The 13,193-nt window shown below is 45.7% G+C and overlaps 1 protein-coding gene across 2 annotated transcripts in view; it reads left to right on the top strand.

Moving 5' to 3' along the window:
• LOC119974444 (carcinoembryonic antigen-related cell adhesion molecule 5-like) overlaps positions 1-13,193 on the top strand; it is a 100,530-nt gene that overhangs the window by 65,635 nt on the left and 21,702 nt on the right. The window contains exon 7 of one of the 2 annotated variants that reach the window (XM_038813334.1): positions 10,495-10,770. In XM_038813334.1, coding sequence (XP_038669262.1) covers positions 10,495-10,770 — 276 coding nt within the window. Of the gene's footprint in view, positions 1-10,491; positions 10,771-13,193 lie in introns of both variants that reach the window. The other variant, XM_038813333.1, reaches the window with a different exon arrangement.

Below are 13,193 nucleotides of genomic sequence, written 5' to 3'. Positions count from 1 at the left end.
CGGACTTGAGTTGAAAAATCGATGACAGAGGCAATTGGCTACTGAATTCCCACATCGGTGCATGGAGAGAAGGACTAGAAGTGCTCGCAAAGGCAGAAACAGACGGACAGAGAAGGCTTGGGCTGAAGCTGCAGGGGGGAGAAAGCATGGCGGATGACCGGACCTCTGGCTTGTTGACCCAGCGGTCAACAAAGCAGCTGATGCAATTTATCCAGGAGGGCTTCGCCAAGCAGAAGCAGGACTGCTTGGACCCGATTAAAGAGTCAATTGCGTGGTTGGAGCTTAGATTGGATGCCCAAGATCGGGCGATCCAGAAAGTAAAGAAGGCGCTGGCTAACCAGGAGGAACATCAAACTGTGGTGGAGTTGGAGGTGGGGATGCTGAGAAACCAGCAGAAGAAGCTCCAGGAGAAGGTGGAGGACCTAGAGAACAGGTCCCGTCGGCAGAACCTGAGAATCGTTGGGCTCCCAGAGGGGTCCAAAGGAGCGGACGCTGGGGCATACATAGCGGTCATGTTCGAGAAGCTGCTGGGGGATGGGCATTCTTCCGACCCTTAGAGGTAGTCAGGGGTCACAGAGCGTTCGCGAGGAAGCCGCGAATAGGAGACCCCCCGAGGGCAATGGTGGTGAGATTCCACAGGTATTTGGATAAGGACTGTATTTTACAGTGGGCCAAGCAGACGCGGAGCTATAAATAGGACAACAGTATCCTGCGGATCTATCAGGACCTGAGTGCGGAGGTGGCCAGGAGAAGAGCGGGGTTTATCAAGATCAGGTCGACCCTTTCTTTAAAAAAGGTGGAGTTCGGACTGCTGTATACTGCGGTCTCTGGGTCACATACGAGGAGCAACATTTTTATTTCGAGTCACCTGAGGAAGCGCTGGACTTTGCGAAAAGGAAAGGACTGGTGGCAGACTGAGAACTCCTGAACTTTGCTGCAACGTTCAAGTTTAAAAAAGATTCTCGTTTTTTCCTTTTGTGGAAGCTATTTGTAATGCTTTCTGTAATGATTTGGGGCCAGTTGCAGAGCTGAGTGAATTAAAGTTTACATTTGCACTGGTGGGGGATGGAGGTGTGTTTGTTCAGATGCTGGATCTCTTGCTTGATCTTTTCTTTGTTTAGCGTTTTTTTTTCTCTGTCGGGCAATTGTGTTGGGATTGTTTGTTGTTTGAGTATGAGTGTATGTGCGGAGGGATGTTGGGGAGGGAACAATAGGTGGGAGAATGTCTGACGCCAGGGGTGGGGGCCACCAAGCTAGCTGGACAGGCTAGCTCATGGAAGCGTAGTGGTGGGTGAGCAGATGTTAGGTTTATCAAAGGGGTCGATTTACATTGTACTGTTACTGCAGGGGGAGGGGGGATATTGTTCTGCTGACGAGGGAGGGACTGTTGCTGAGGGGCAGAGAGGAGGTCTGGGTGGAGGTTGTCTGGGGGCGGGCTGGTGGAGGTGTGGGGCACAGGCTGGAGACTGGCCCAAGAAAGGTGAGGGCTGATCGCCAAAGGGGAAGGGGGTGAGGGGCGTCGAGCCCCCCAACTGCGGGCAGCAGGGTAGCATGGTGGTTAGCATAAATGCTTCACAGCTCCAGGGTCCCAGGTTCGATTCCCGGCTGGGTCACTGTCTGTGTAGAGTCTGCACGTCCTCCCCCTGTGTGCGTGGGTTTCCTCCGGGACCTCCGGTTTCCTCCCACAGTCCAAAGATGTGCGGGTTAGGTGGATTGGCCATGCTAAATTGCCCGTAGTGTCCTAATAAAAGTAAGGTTGGGGGGGGGGTTGTTGGGTTACGGGTATAGGGTGGATACGTGGGTTTGAGTAGGGTGATCATCGCTCGGCACAACATTGAGGGCCGAAGGGCCTGTTCTGTGCTGTACTGTTCTATGTTCTATGTTCTAACTAGGCTGATCACCTGGAATGTACGAGGGCTAAATGGGCCGGTCAAGGCGGACGCGTGTTCGCACATTTCTCTGTTTGGAGAAAATAAAGTGCGTCTTGAGAGGGTCAATGTGAGGCCTTGCCCGGAGGTGGCAACCGTTCGTCGACTTCTTTGCGGAAAAGTAATCGTTAGCAGTTGGGGGGTAGTTTAGCTTAGAGTAGGGGGTTAATAAAGATGGGACCTGTAAGGGAGGAAGATGGCTTTTGCACTATGTTTATAGACTCATGGATACTGTTTATTGTGTTGTCGCTGTAAAACCAAACAATACCTCAATAAAATGTTTATTAAAAAAAAGAAACAAGCACACCAAAACACAAAAACACATGCACGCAGAAAGTAATGAAATGGAAAATGAAAATCGCTTATTGTCACGAGTAGGCTTCAAATGAAGTTACTGTGAAAAGCCCCTAGTCGCCACATTCCGGCGCCTGTTCAGGGCGGCTGTTACGGGAATCGAACCGTGCTGCTGACTTGCCTTGGTCTGCTTTCAAAGCCAGCGATTTAGCCCAGTGAGCTAAACAGTGAATGAAAGAATCACTCACACAGAAAGAAGCACTCACACAGAAAGACAAACACACAAAAACACACAGACACACACAAAGAAACACACAACATTTCCCCACCATCCTCACCTCCCTGTCTATTTCCCCCAACCCTCACCCCCATATATTGAAGGCCAGAGGGTATCAGTCAAGGAGTATAACAAGTCTTCAATCCAAGACTTTCTGAATTATGAAACCTTTTGAATGAGGAGGTTTGTGTTCCAACTTGCCTCTCAAGATGCGCAGACATTGTTAGTTATTTTCTTTCCATGTATTTAACAAACTTTTCAATTCACCCTTATAATTGATATCCTAATAATCCCCTTGAAAGTTCAATCCGTTCCCCAGCCTCTTCAAGTAATTGCAAGTTAGGGCAGTAGTTTAAAAGCAGCAATACCAAATTTACATGTCAGTTATACTCCAAACCCAGATATCCCATTTGCTCGAGTGGATGGAAAAGAATAAGGAGTGGCAAGTCAGCTGTTCCGCATCATACTCAAAGTGAAGGTGCCCACCCTGTGTGAACTGTTGAAATATAAACGATTGTTCGAGGGTTCCAGCCTCTCGAATGGGACCGCACTTTTTGTAGAGTTTATGACTACATTGACTTCCATCACGTCCACATTTTGGAAACACCTGTGAGAGCATTTGGAGTAGTCCTTTCTCCAGTGCAGAATTTTAAAACACTGTAACCCTTTCCTCTTCACTTACCACCTATGCATCTTGATGTGACAGGAAGGTCCCATTGCTCAGCATTTAGTTAATGTATTTATGACCCATGGTCAACAGAAAATAAAGTTGTTATTCAGATGAATGACCTATTCACGCCATGATCCAGGGACAAGGTGGGGCATGGTTAAGTGCACCCATAAGGCTGGAAATGAACATAATTGCATGACCCACTCATCTTTCACCCGGAAGTCAATGGGCAGTAAATCTTGATGCGAGGCAGTCAGCTGACTTGACCACTGGCGGAGCAAATGGAAGTAAAACTGTAAACCAGTTTCAGAATCCGAAATGCAGGTATCAACTGTAGTGAGCACAGATCCAATGGGAGATGGTGGCCTGGTGGTACTGTCACTAGACGAGTAATCCAGAAAACCCGGGTTAACTATGTGGAGGGGGAGAAACATGGATTCAAATCCCAACAGTGGTGTAATTTAAATTAAAGTAATAAAATCTGGAATTATAAAGCTCCGCTCAACAACAATGAACGTGAAACTTATCAATTGTCTGAAAAACCGACTTGGTTACGAAGGAATTCTGCCATTGATTGCCTGGTTTGGACTCTTAACGGCCCTTTTAAATGGCTGAGCAAGCCACTCAGTTCAAGGGGCGATGAAGGGTGGGTGGGAAAGGCCGGCCTAATGAGCAACGCCCACATCATGTGAAAGATAAAAGATGGCAGGCAAAGTGACACCCAAAATTGGCCACCACCTGTAGGAGGATTCTCTTGCTAGCTGTGGAAGCGTCAATTAAGACTAAGCATTGCACTGTAACCTGCTCCAACGTCACCTCGCTTCCCGCTCTTAGAGCTCGTCAGCACCTTTTTCCAAGGTGAAGACAATGAGCATGTGTCTGCTCGATAGCAGTGTGAAGGCATGTCCTGGAATGGGTGGAGCATGACAGTCATCTGTTGGGGTACCGATGTGAGCTCTGTGAGCAGGAAGGCGCTGAGTTTCTTCTGAAGACCCATTAGAACACCCTTCATTAGAGAATTATATTTTTTGACTTTATGTTAATGTTGGCGGCCATTGTCTGGGCTACAGTGGGTTTTGAGGAACGTGACTACACTGATATGCGGCATTTAACAATGGGGCCTATAACAGATGTTAACCACCTCTCCAATCCATGCCCCCCCTCCCCCACCGCCCAGCACCACCACCACCACCCCCACACTCCCCCCCCCCCCCCCCCCCCCCCAACATGCATAGAGCTCAACATCTGTCTTAGCAGTCGGGTGTGGTGGTGGGGGGGAGGGCTCTGAACAATGATGGCAGCCAACTTTGAGCCACCCGTTGGGATACAACGTATCGGTCGCTGTAATTGGTTGGGCTCGTATTAAGAGACTTGATTCTCCAAGCTAAGGGGTGAATTACAAGGAGGGGGCTTAGATTTAAAGTGATTGGTAGAAGAATTTGAGGTGACATGAGGAAAATCGTTTTCACCCAGAGGGTGATGGGAGTTTGGTGGTTGTGCCTGAAACGCTCAACTTATTTTAAAAGGTCCCTGGATCTGCATCTGAAGAGTTGTCATCTGCAAGACTATGGGCCAGGGGCTGGAGAATGGAATTAAAATGAGTTTCTTTTTTCTCTTTATTGGCTGGCATAGAAATGATGGGCTGAATGGCCTCTTTCTGCACTGCAACGTTTCCATGAATCTATGAAATGGGCTTAAACGAGGTTCAATTTATCCTTCATTCAATCACAGTTTAAGTCCATGTCCCCCAGATATAAAGTGCAATAAAGTGATCAGAATGAGATCTGACACTTTGGCGCTCTTCACAATTTTAAAGTGGGTGAAATTTACGTTGGGCAGTAGGTAACAAGTTACATTTGTGCCACACAAGGGCCAGGCAATGACCAAGTCCTACAAGAGAGGATCAAACCTTCGCCCCTTGACATTCAATGTCATTACCAAAGCTGAATCCACCACAATCAACATCATGGGGGTTGCATTGATCAGAAACTGAACTGGACTAGCCATATTAATGCTGTGGCTACCAGGGCGGGTCAAAAGCTAGGAATCCCGCAGCAAGTAACTCACCTCCTGACTCTCCAAAATCTGTTCACCATCTACAAGGCACAAGTCAGGAGTGTAATGGAAAACTCTCCACTTGCCTGGATGAGTGCAGCTCCAACAACAATCAAGAAGCCCAACACCGTCCAGGACAAAGCAGACCACTTGATTGTTACCCCATCTACAAGCAGTGGTGGCAATGGCGTAGTGGTATTGTCACTGGACCAGTAATCCAGAGACCTGGGTTATGCTCTGGGGACATAGGTTCGAGTCCCGCCTGGGCAGCTGGTGGAATTTTAATTCAATTTTTTTAAATCTGGAATTAAAAGTCCAATGACAACCATGAAACCATTGTCAATCTTGTAAAAACCTATCTGGTTCACTAATGTCCTTCAGGGAAGGAAATCTGTCATCCTTACCTGGTCTGGCCTGTATCTCCAGATCCACAGCAATGTGGTTGACTCTTAAATGCCCTCAGGGATGGGCAATAAATGCTGGCCCAGCCAGCGACACCCACACCTCATGAACAAATAAAGAAAAAAAATTACAACCCTCCACCACCGACGAACAGTGGCAGCCGTGTGTACCATCTACAAGATACACTGCAGGAACTTGCCAAACCCACGACCACTACCATCTAGAAGGTCAAGAGCAGCAGACACCTGGGAACACCAATTCTTGGGGGTTCTTCTCCCAACTTCTGATGGTTTCAATGACCTCTGCATTAATCGGACCAACTCTTTCATCTTCATGATGAGCTGCTCCATTAACATTGTCAATCCACATTCTATGTTCACTAATCACATTCATTAGCATTCTCTCTGATTAAATGTTCTCTGCTCTTAACCCCAGAGGTTTCCAAATCTACTGACAATTTCTGCATTTTTAATAACCTGAGGTGTAACTTTGAAGTTCATCCAAGTTTGGTACCTTTTTTTTGCAAAAATGTATTTTATTCATAAAGTAACAAAGAACATTACAAAACATTCCAAAATGGCCATCGCAGAAGTGCAATTATATTCTCATTTTCTACACAGATCATGTTGCACTCTGGGGTGCTTTAGTTCAGTATGACCTTTACACTTGGCAAGTTATTTCTTTGAAAATAATATATTTGATTCATTAAAAATCTTAAAGTATATCACAAAACATTTCAAAATGGCCAATAAAGAATGTGCAATGGCACTAAAATTTTCTACACAGATCATGTTACGCCCCTAGCTGCTTCAATACATTAAAAGGAAATAGAATATTGCAAACATTTCAAAATGCCCACTACAAAAAGTTCAAATGGTATTCAAATTATCTAAATATGTTTCGATCAGACACTTGGCAAGTGATCCCACTGGATTTTGTATCATGTTTCTGCATTCCAAACCATTGCTTCTCAGCACCACTTCATGCGGAAACTGGCCTCTTATCGCCCTCTTCATGTTCATACAGATCTAGGTGCACATTTTTCTCCTCGTATCAGAGACGTGTACTATGTCGAAAGGTTTACTGAAATCTGTTAAAAGAACTACAAACATTTTTCTCCCCAAATAAATTTCTCTGCCAGATGTTTGTGGTGATGTGTCCTTCCAGCTGTTTTTCTCAGCTTCCTCTCAATATATATTTGCAGAACCACATTTTTTCATATTCCAGTTGTGCCACAGAAAGCTATGTGGGCCAGAAAGACTACCTACATGTGAATCAACCCCAGAATACAAGGACCAGAATATATATTCAATCAGATGTATCCCCCAGCATTTCTAATAGACCAGCTCATAGTCTTATCTAAGTTAATGTGAATCATTAGCTATATTTTCTTCTGGTGAATCTTTAAAATATTCATTCATGGGGTTTTGGTATTGCTGACTGGGCCAGCAATTGTTGCCCATCCCTAATTGCCCTTAAACTGAGTGTCTTGTTTGACCATTGCTGTGAACGTACAGAATAGGAGCAGGAGTAAGCCATTCGGCCCTTTGAGCCTGCTCCACTATTCAACAAGATGAAATGAAATGAAAATCGCTTATTATCACGAGTAGGCTTCAATGAAGTTACTGATCATGGCTGATCAGTTTGTGTTTCGCCTCTACCCATCTACCCCAAATAATATGTGATACCCTTGCTTAATGATAACCTATCTACCTCTGCCTCAAAAGTATTCAGTGACCCCCGCCTCCACCGCCTTCTAAGGCAACAAGTTCCAAAGTTGCACGAAGCTCAGAGAAAAGAATTTCTCCTCACCCCTGTCAAAAAATGTTCACCCCTAATTTTAAAGCATTGCCTCTGGCTACTGGACTCAACCCACAAGAGCGAGCATCCTTTCCACGTCCACTGTGGTGATATGCGTCACTGTAAATACACAAGGGGTTATTGTAAATACACTAAGACTAACTAAGCACTAGAGGGAACACCAGAGACATCATGACATGCAGACATACAGCTAATGAACACATAGAATAGGACACGAGCAATGGGCAGTCAAGACACCCAGAGGTGACACTATCACAAGGGGGCAACCCATATAAGGGGACAGGGCACACATGCTCTTTCTCTTTCCACAGGCGATACTTAGAGAGAAGGACAGGGGCAGATCAGAGCATCACACCCACCGCATGACTTAGAGCAGACTGGTTAGTTAGACTGAGTTACTATAGCAAGATTAGCAGGAGAGTTGAACTCTCGTAGGAGAATTATTCACTGTTCAATAAATGTGTTAAACCTATCTCCAAGTCTGAACTTTCCTTTGTCAGAGCATACATCAAGGAAGCAGCTTATGCTACATGAAGAAACATAACACTACAGTCCACCTGTTCTTATACACTTTAAACAAGTCACGCCCTCTTCTAAACTCCAGTGGAAACAACCCCAGACTCTCTAACCTTTCCTCATAAAATAACCCACTCATTCCAGATATCAATCCAGTAAACCTCTTCCAAACTGCCCACAACGCATTTACATCTTCCTCAAAATAAGCAGACTGTGGGTCTGGAGTCACATTGAGGCCTGGGAAAGACCCCCATAAATAGGAACTTTTAGTTGTTGTCATGATCACCCAAAAAAACACCATTTCATAACTATGAATTGAATTTAAATTGTACCAACTGCTATTGTGAGATTTCAATCCATGTTCCCCAGGGCAATTAAACTCTGGATTACTAATCCAATAATGTTACCACCACGTCTACTCTCCCCTTGAACAAATGCAAGGTGTCTCAGTGAGACCCCCAAGACCTTTGCTGTGCTTCCATGCTTCCTGACTTGTTGCATTTATTGACGGGATTGGAGAAGGTTCGCGGGGGGTGTTGTCAAATCAAATTTGTTTGAAGTTAAAAACTGATTAATCTCAATATATAGAGTAGAATCCCTACAGTCAAAAGGAGGCCATTCGGCCCGATGGGTCTGCAACGACCCTCCGAAAGGACACCCTACCTCCGCCCAATCCACCCCCTACTCTATCCCCATAACCCCACCTAATCTTTGGACACTAAGGGCAATTTAGCGTGGCCAATCCACCCTAACCTGCATATCCTCGGACTGTGGGAAGAAATCGGAGCACCCGGAGGAAGCCCATGCTGACACGAGGAGAACGTGCAAACTCCACACAGTCACCCGAGATCGGAATTGAAGCTGGGCCCATGGTGCTGTCAGTGGGATTTACCATTGAAGCCACCCCACACCACTGGGAAACCCGGGGGTGAGGGTGTGCTGTCAGCAGGAAAAGAATCTCAACAGCTGGAGAATTCCGGCCATTACCTCCTGCCGATAATGGATTAATTGCTATAATACAATTAGGTAAATTAAAATAGGACTCAAGTATCAGTTGTTCTATCCTTTTCACTATTATACACAGTGCAATATCAGGCATTTGAGATTGGAATGATGATATTATGTGTCCACCAGCTCTTTAATTTGTCCCCTGCCTGATTTAGCATTCATCATGCTGGTTTATATTGCTATATAAATACTGTGGTTACAAGAATAGGTCAGAGGCTGGGTTATCCTGCAGAAAGTAACGCACCTCCTGACTTCCCAAAATCTGTCCACCATTTAAAAGCCACAAATCAAGAATGCGATGGATTACTCTCCACTTTTGTGGATGAGTGCAGCTGCAACAACACTCAAGAAGCTTGGCACAATCCAGGACAAAGCAGCCCCGCTTGATTAGCACCCCATCCACAAACATTCACTCCCTCCACCACCAACGAACAGTGGCAGCCATGTGTACCATCTGCAAGATGCACTGAGGTAGTTCACCAAGGCTCCTTAGGCAGCACCTACTAAATCTGCGACCTCTACAACCTAGAAGGACAAGGGCAGCAGATACATAGGAGCACCACCACCTGCAAGCTCCCCTCCAAGCCACACAGCTTCCTGACTTGGCAATACATCATCATTCCTTCACTGTCGCTGGGTAAAAATCTGGAACTCCCTCCTTTACAACACTGTGGGCATACTTGCACCACACGGACTGCAGCAGCTCAAGAGGGTGGCTCACCACCAAGGGAACTTAGGGATGGGCAATAAATGTTGGAATAGCCAGTGATGCCTGCATTCCATAAAGGGATAATTTGTGAAAGAAATTGCTTTGTGTGACCAATGTCATGTCCCTGACCTTGCAGAATTATTTGTCAAATCCATTTCCTGCAAGGTGCAATTATCACATTTGGTTTGTTACGTAAATTAAGTAAAAAGTGATTGATGCATCGTAAAATCATAGAAATCCGACAGTGCAGAAGGAGGCCATTCAGCCTATCAGCTCTGTACTGACCCCCTGAAAGAGCACCCCACCTAGGACCACCCCCCCTGCCCTACCCTTGTAACCCCAATAAATCTGCACATCCCTGGACACAAGGGGGCAATTTTAGCATGGCCAACCCACCTAACCTGCACATCTTTGGATATCTTTGGAGGAAACTGGATCACCCGGAGGAAGCCCACGCAGTCACGGGGGAAATGTACAAACTCCACACAGTAACTCACCCAAGGACAGAATCGAACCTGGGTCCCTGGCATTATGAGGCAGCAGTGCTAACCCACTGTGCCCTGCCCCCAAAAAACGAATGACATAAGTGGGATGCAACTCATTTGTCACACTGCCTTACCGTGTAGTGATTTGTACATGAAATAATGTACAAAATAAATGAGTAAACCATTGTTGCTTCAACTTGCAATTTTATTTCTCAGACTGTGAGAATTACCCAATGTTGCTTCCAGTTCCATGGCCAATCAATAAGCAGGATAAACAGGATTGTTTTCTCAGAATAAAACTGTGATTTCTTTTTTTCTTGTCTCAGAAGGCATTACCAAACCAAAAATCACTACCACTGTTTCGAATCTGGTCGAACACAATGACAACGTGACTCTGACCTGTGACGTGTCTGGCCATTTGCGTTTGCTTATTTGGGAGAGGAACCAGCAGGTGCTCGTGGGAGGAGGAAACATGAAACTTTCAGAGCAGAACAGGACATTAACAATCAGTGCGGTGAACAGATCTGACACAGGGAACTACACCTGTAGGGCAGAGAGCCCGATCAACAGCAAAAAGAGTGACGTGTTCGAACTAACCATTTCCTGTGAGTACTGAACTGTCTTTTTCACTGAATTGTATCCTGCTACTTTTTAGTAGGATATTGAGACACAGTGGGTAGTGTATCTGCCTCTGAATCAGTAGCTCTGGGCTTGAGTCCCATCTCAGGACTTGATGGCTCAGGAAGGTGCATTCATAACGCGGTCAAACAGGTTGAGTGTCAACCTGCGAATTCTCCTAACACGCCAATGACCGGCGGTAAGAGCACTAACCAAGTCTCTTAGCCAAGTAACACTGATATCTGGATGTGGGATCAGTTTAAAATTTATATTAAGTGTCAGGCACAATCTAGCGGGTTACTTTTGAGAGAATAAATTATTGTTCAAAAGAAAAAAAACAAACAAGTAACTTACAGTAACACCTGGAATAAGTGAGAATGTTTAATTATTGTTTTAAAGATGCTATGAAACATTTTATTGGACTGTGAAGTATTTGCGTGGCTCATGAATGAGTTAGGCTGGTAACCGATTGAATGTGGAAATGGTTTGAAGAAGTGATGAAGGGTAGGAGGTAGAGTGGCGAAAAAGTGAACACCAAAAGTAAGTTGGAATAGCTCACCTTGTGTGTAGTTCATTGGGATACATCAATGCATGTACATTTTAGTGAATGGGTTCATAATGTGGTCAAACAGGTTGAGTGTCAACCTGCAAATCCTTCCAACGTGCCTATGGCTGGTGGTAAAAATGGGCGAGACTCCTAGTCAGCCATGCTTGATGTGGAGGGGTGCCCCCCAAGCTATAAGCACCTGGTGACAGACGAGCAACCAGGAGTTGCTAGCTATGGAAACAGATGAAAGTCTGCCTTACGCAGCACTAGGTGCAGGAAGAGAATTGGGATTTTTCAGTAGTGTAGTCTAATCCACGTGCACTTGTAAACTCGATTGGGTACAAATTTGCCTGGCTGGGTAGTGCAAACATAAAGGATGTTGTCGCTGCTGCTTGTAACTACTCCTATCAGGAGATTTACTGTCATGGTGTGACCCGCTTGTCTGCCTTGCACCTGGGGGTGGTGGTGGCGTAGTGGTATTGTCACTGTATTAGTAATCCAGTAGACCAAGGGTTTGAATCCCACCACGATAGATCGTGGAATTGGAATTCAATAAAGACAAAATGAAATTAAAAGTTTAATGGGGACCATGAAGCCACTGTCTGAAAAACATCTGGTATACTAATGCCCTTTGGGCAGCACAGTGGTTAGCACAGTTGCTTCACGCTCCAGAATCCAAGGTTCTATTCCAGGCTTGGGTCACTGTCTGTGAGGAGTCTGCACGTTCTCCCCGTGCTGGTGTGAGTTTCCTCTGGGTGCTCCGGCTTCCTCCCAAAGTCCAAAGATGTGCACGTTAGGTGGATTAGCCATGCTAAAAATTGCCTTTAGTGTCAAAAAAAAGGTTAGGTGGGGTTACTGGGTTAAGGAGTTAGCGAGGATAGAGTGGAGGCATGGGGCTTAGGTAGGGTGCTTTTTCCAAGGGCCGGTGCAGACTCGATGGTCCAAATGGCCTCCTTCTGCACTTTAAATTCTATGATTTACCCGATTTTGGCCTCCATGTGACACCAGACCCACAGCACAGTGGTTGACTCTAATACCCTCTGCAATGGCCTGGCAAGCCATCGAGTTCAAGGGCAATTAGGCATGGGCAACAAATGCCGGCCCAGCCAGCGATTCACAGATCCTGTGAATGAATCAAAGAAAACTACATAATTTGATGCCAGGCAGTGCTCAAGTCTCCTCATTCAAACAATGAAGCTACATCCAAGAACTGACAGAAAATGGGAGTTCTGCACCAATCCCTATATCCCACTCACAATCTGGCCCTTTTTCCCTGTTGAAAACAGTACAACCTGCGGGAAGCATATGCATTTGTGCATTGAAGTTCAAAGTCCTCGTAATCTTTGTCTTATGAATCAGGAACACGGACTCCCCTCACCTCCCCAGTGTAGAGACACCAAACAGATTGGTCCTGCTGCTGAATCCCAACATTGGTTTGAATCATTTGGAATGTCAAAACTCAAACGGAATGATGTCACGCTTGAATTCTATCAGAATGAATAGCCACTGTTTTCCACCCAATAATCTGGCCTGACCTGTCACCAGCTTGGTTTCTTCTCCATTGACCTGAAAAGAAGGGATAACTGGAAGAGGTTTGGGAGAGGTAACCCCCCCCCCCCCCCCCCCACCCCCCTCCCAAAACGGAGTAGCCTTCTGACCCTGTGAACCTGCATAACCATTGAATTAACATTCTGGTTGACCTTCAGCCATGACTCCAAATTCCAGGTTAATCCTCAATACCCTTCGATCACCCCCGAGCATCTACAAATCTATCAATTGCAACGTTGAATACAGTCAAGGATAGAGCTTTCACAGTCCTTGGGTAGACAATGTTCGAAGATTCGCAACTGTTCGTTTCAAGTT

The sequence above is a fragment of the Scyliorhinus canicula genome, chromosome 12 (assembly GCF_902713615.1).
Source record: "Scyliorhinus canicula chromosome 12, sScyCan1.1, whole genome shotgun sequence".
NCBI lineage: Eukaryota > Metazoa > Chordata > Chondrichthyes > Carcharhiniformes > Scyliorhinidae > Scyliorhinus > Scyliorhinus canicula.
Note: the sequence above shows the minus strand (reverse complement) of the source record. Positions and strands in the feature narration are given on the sequence as shown.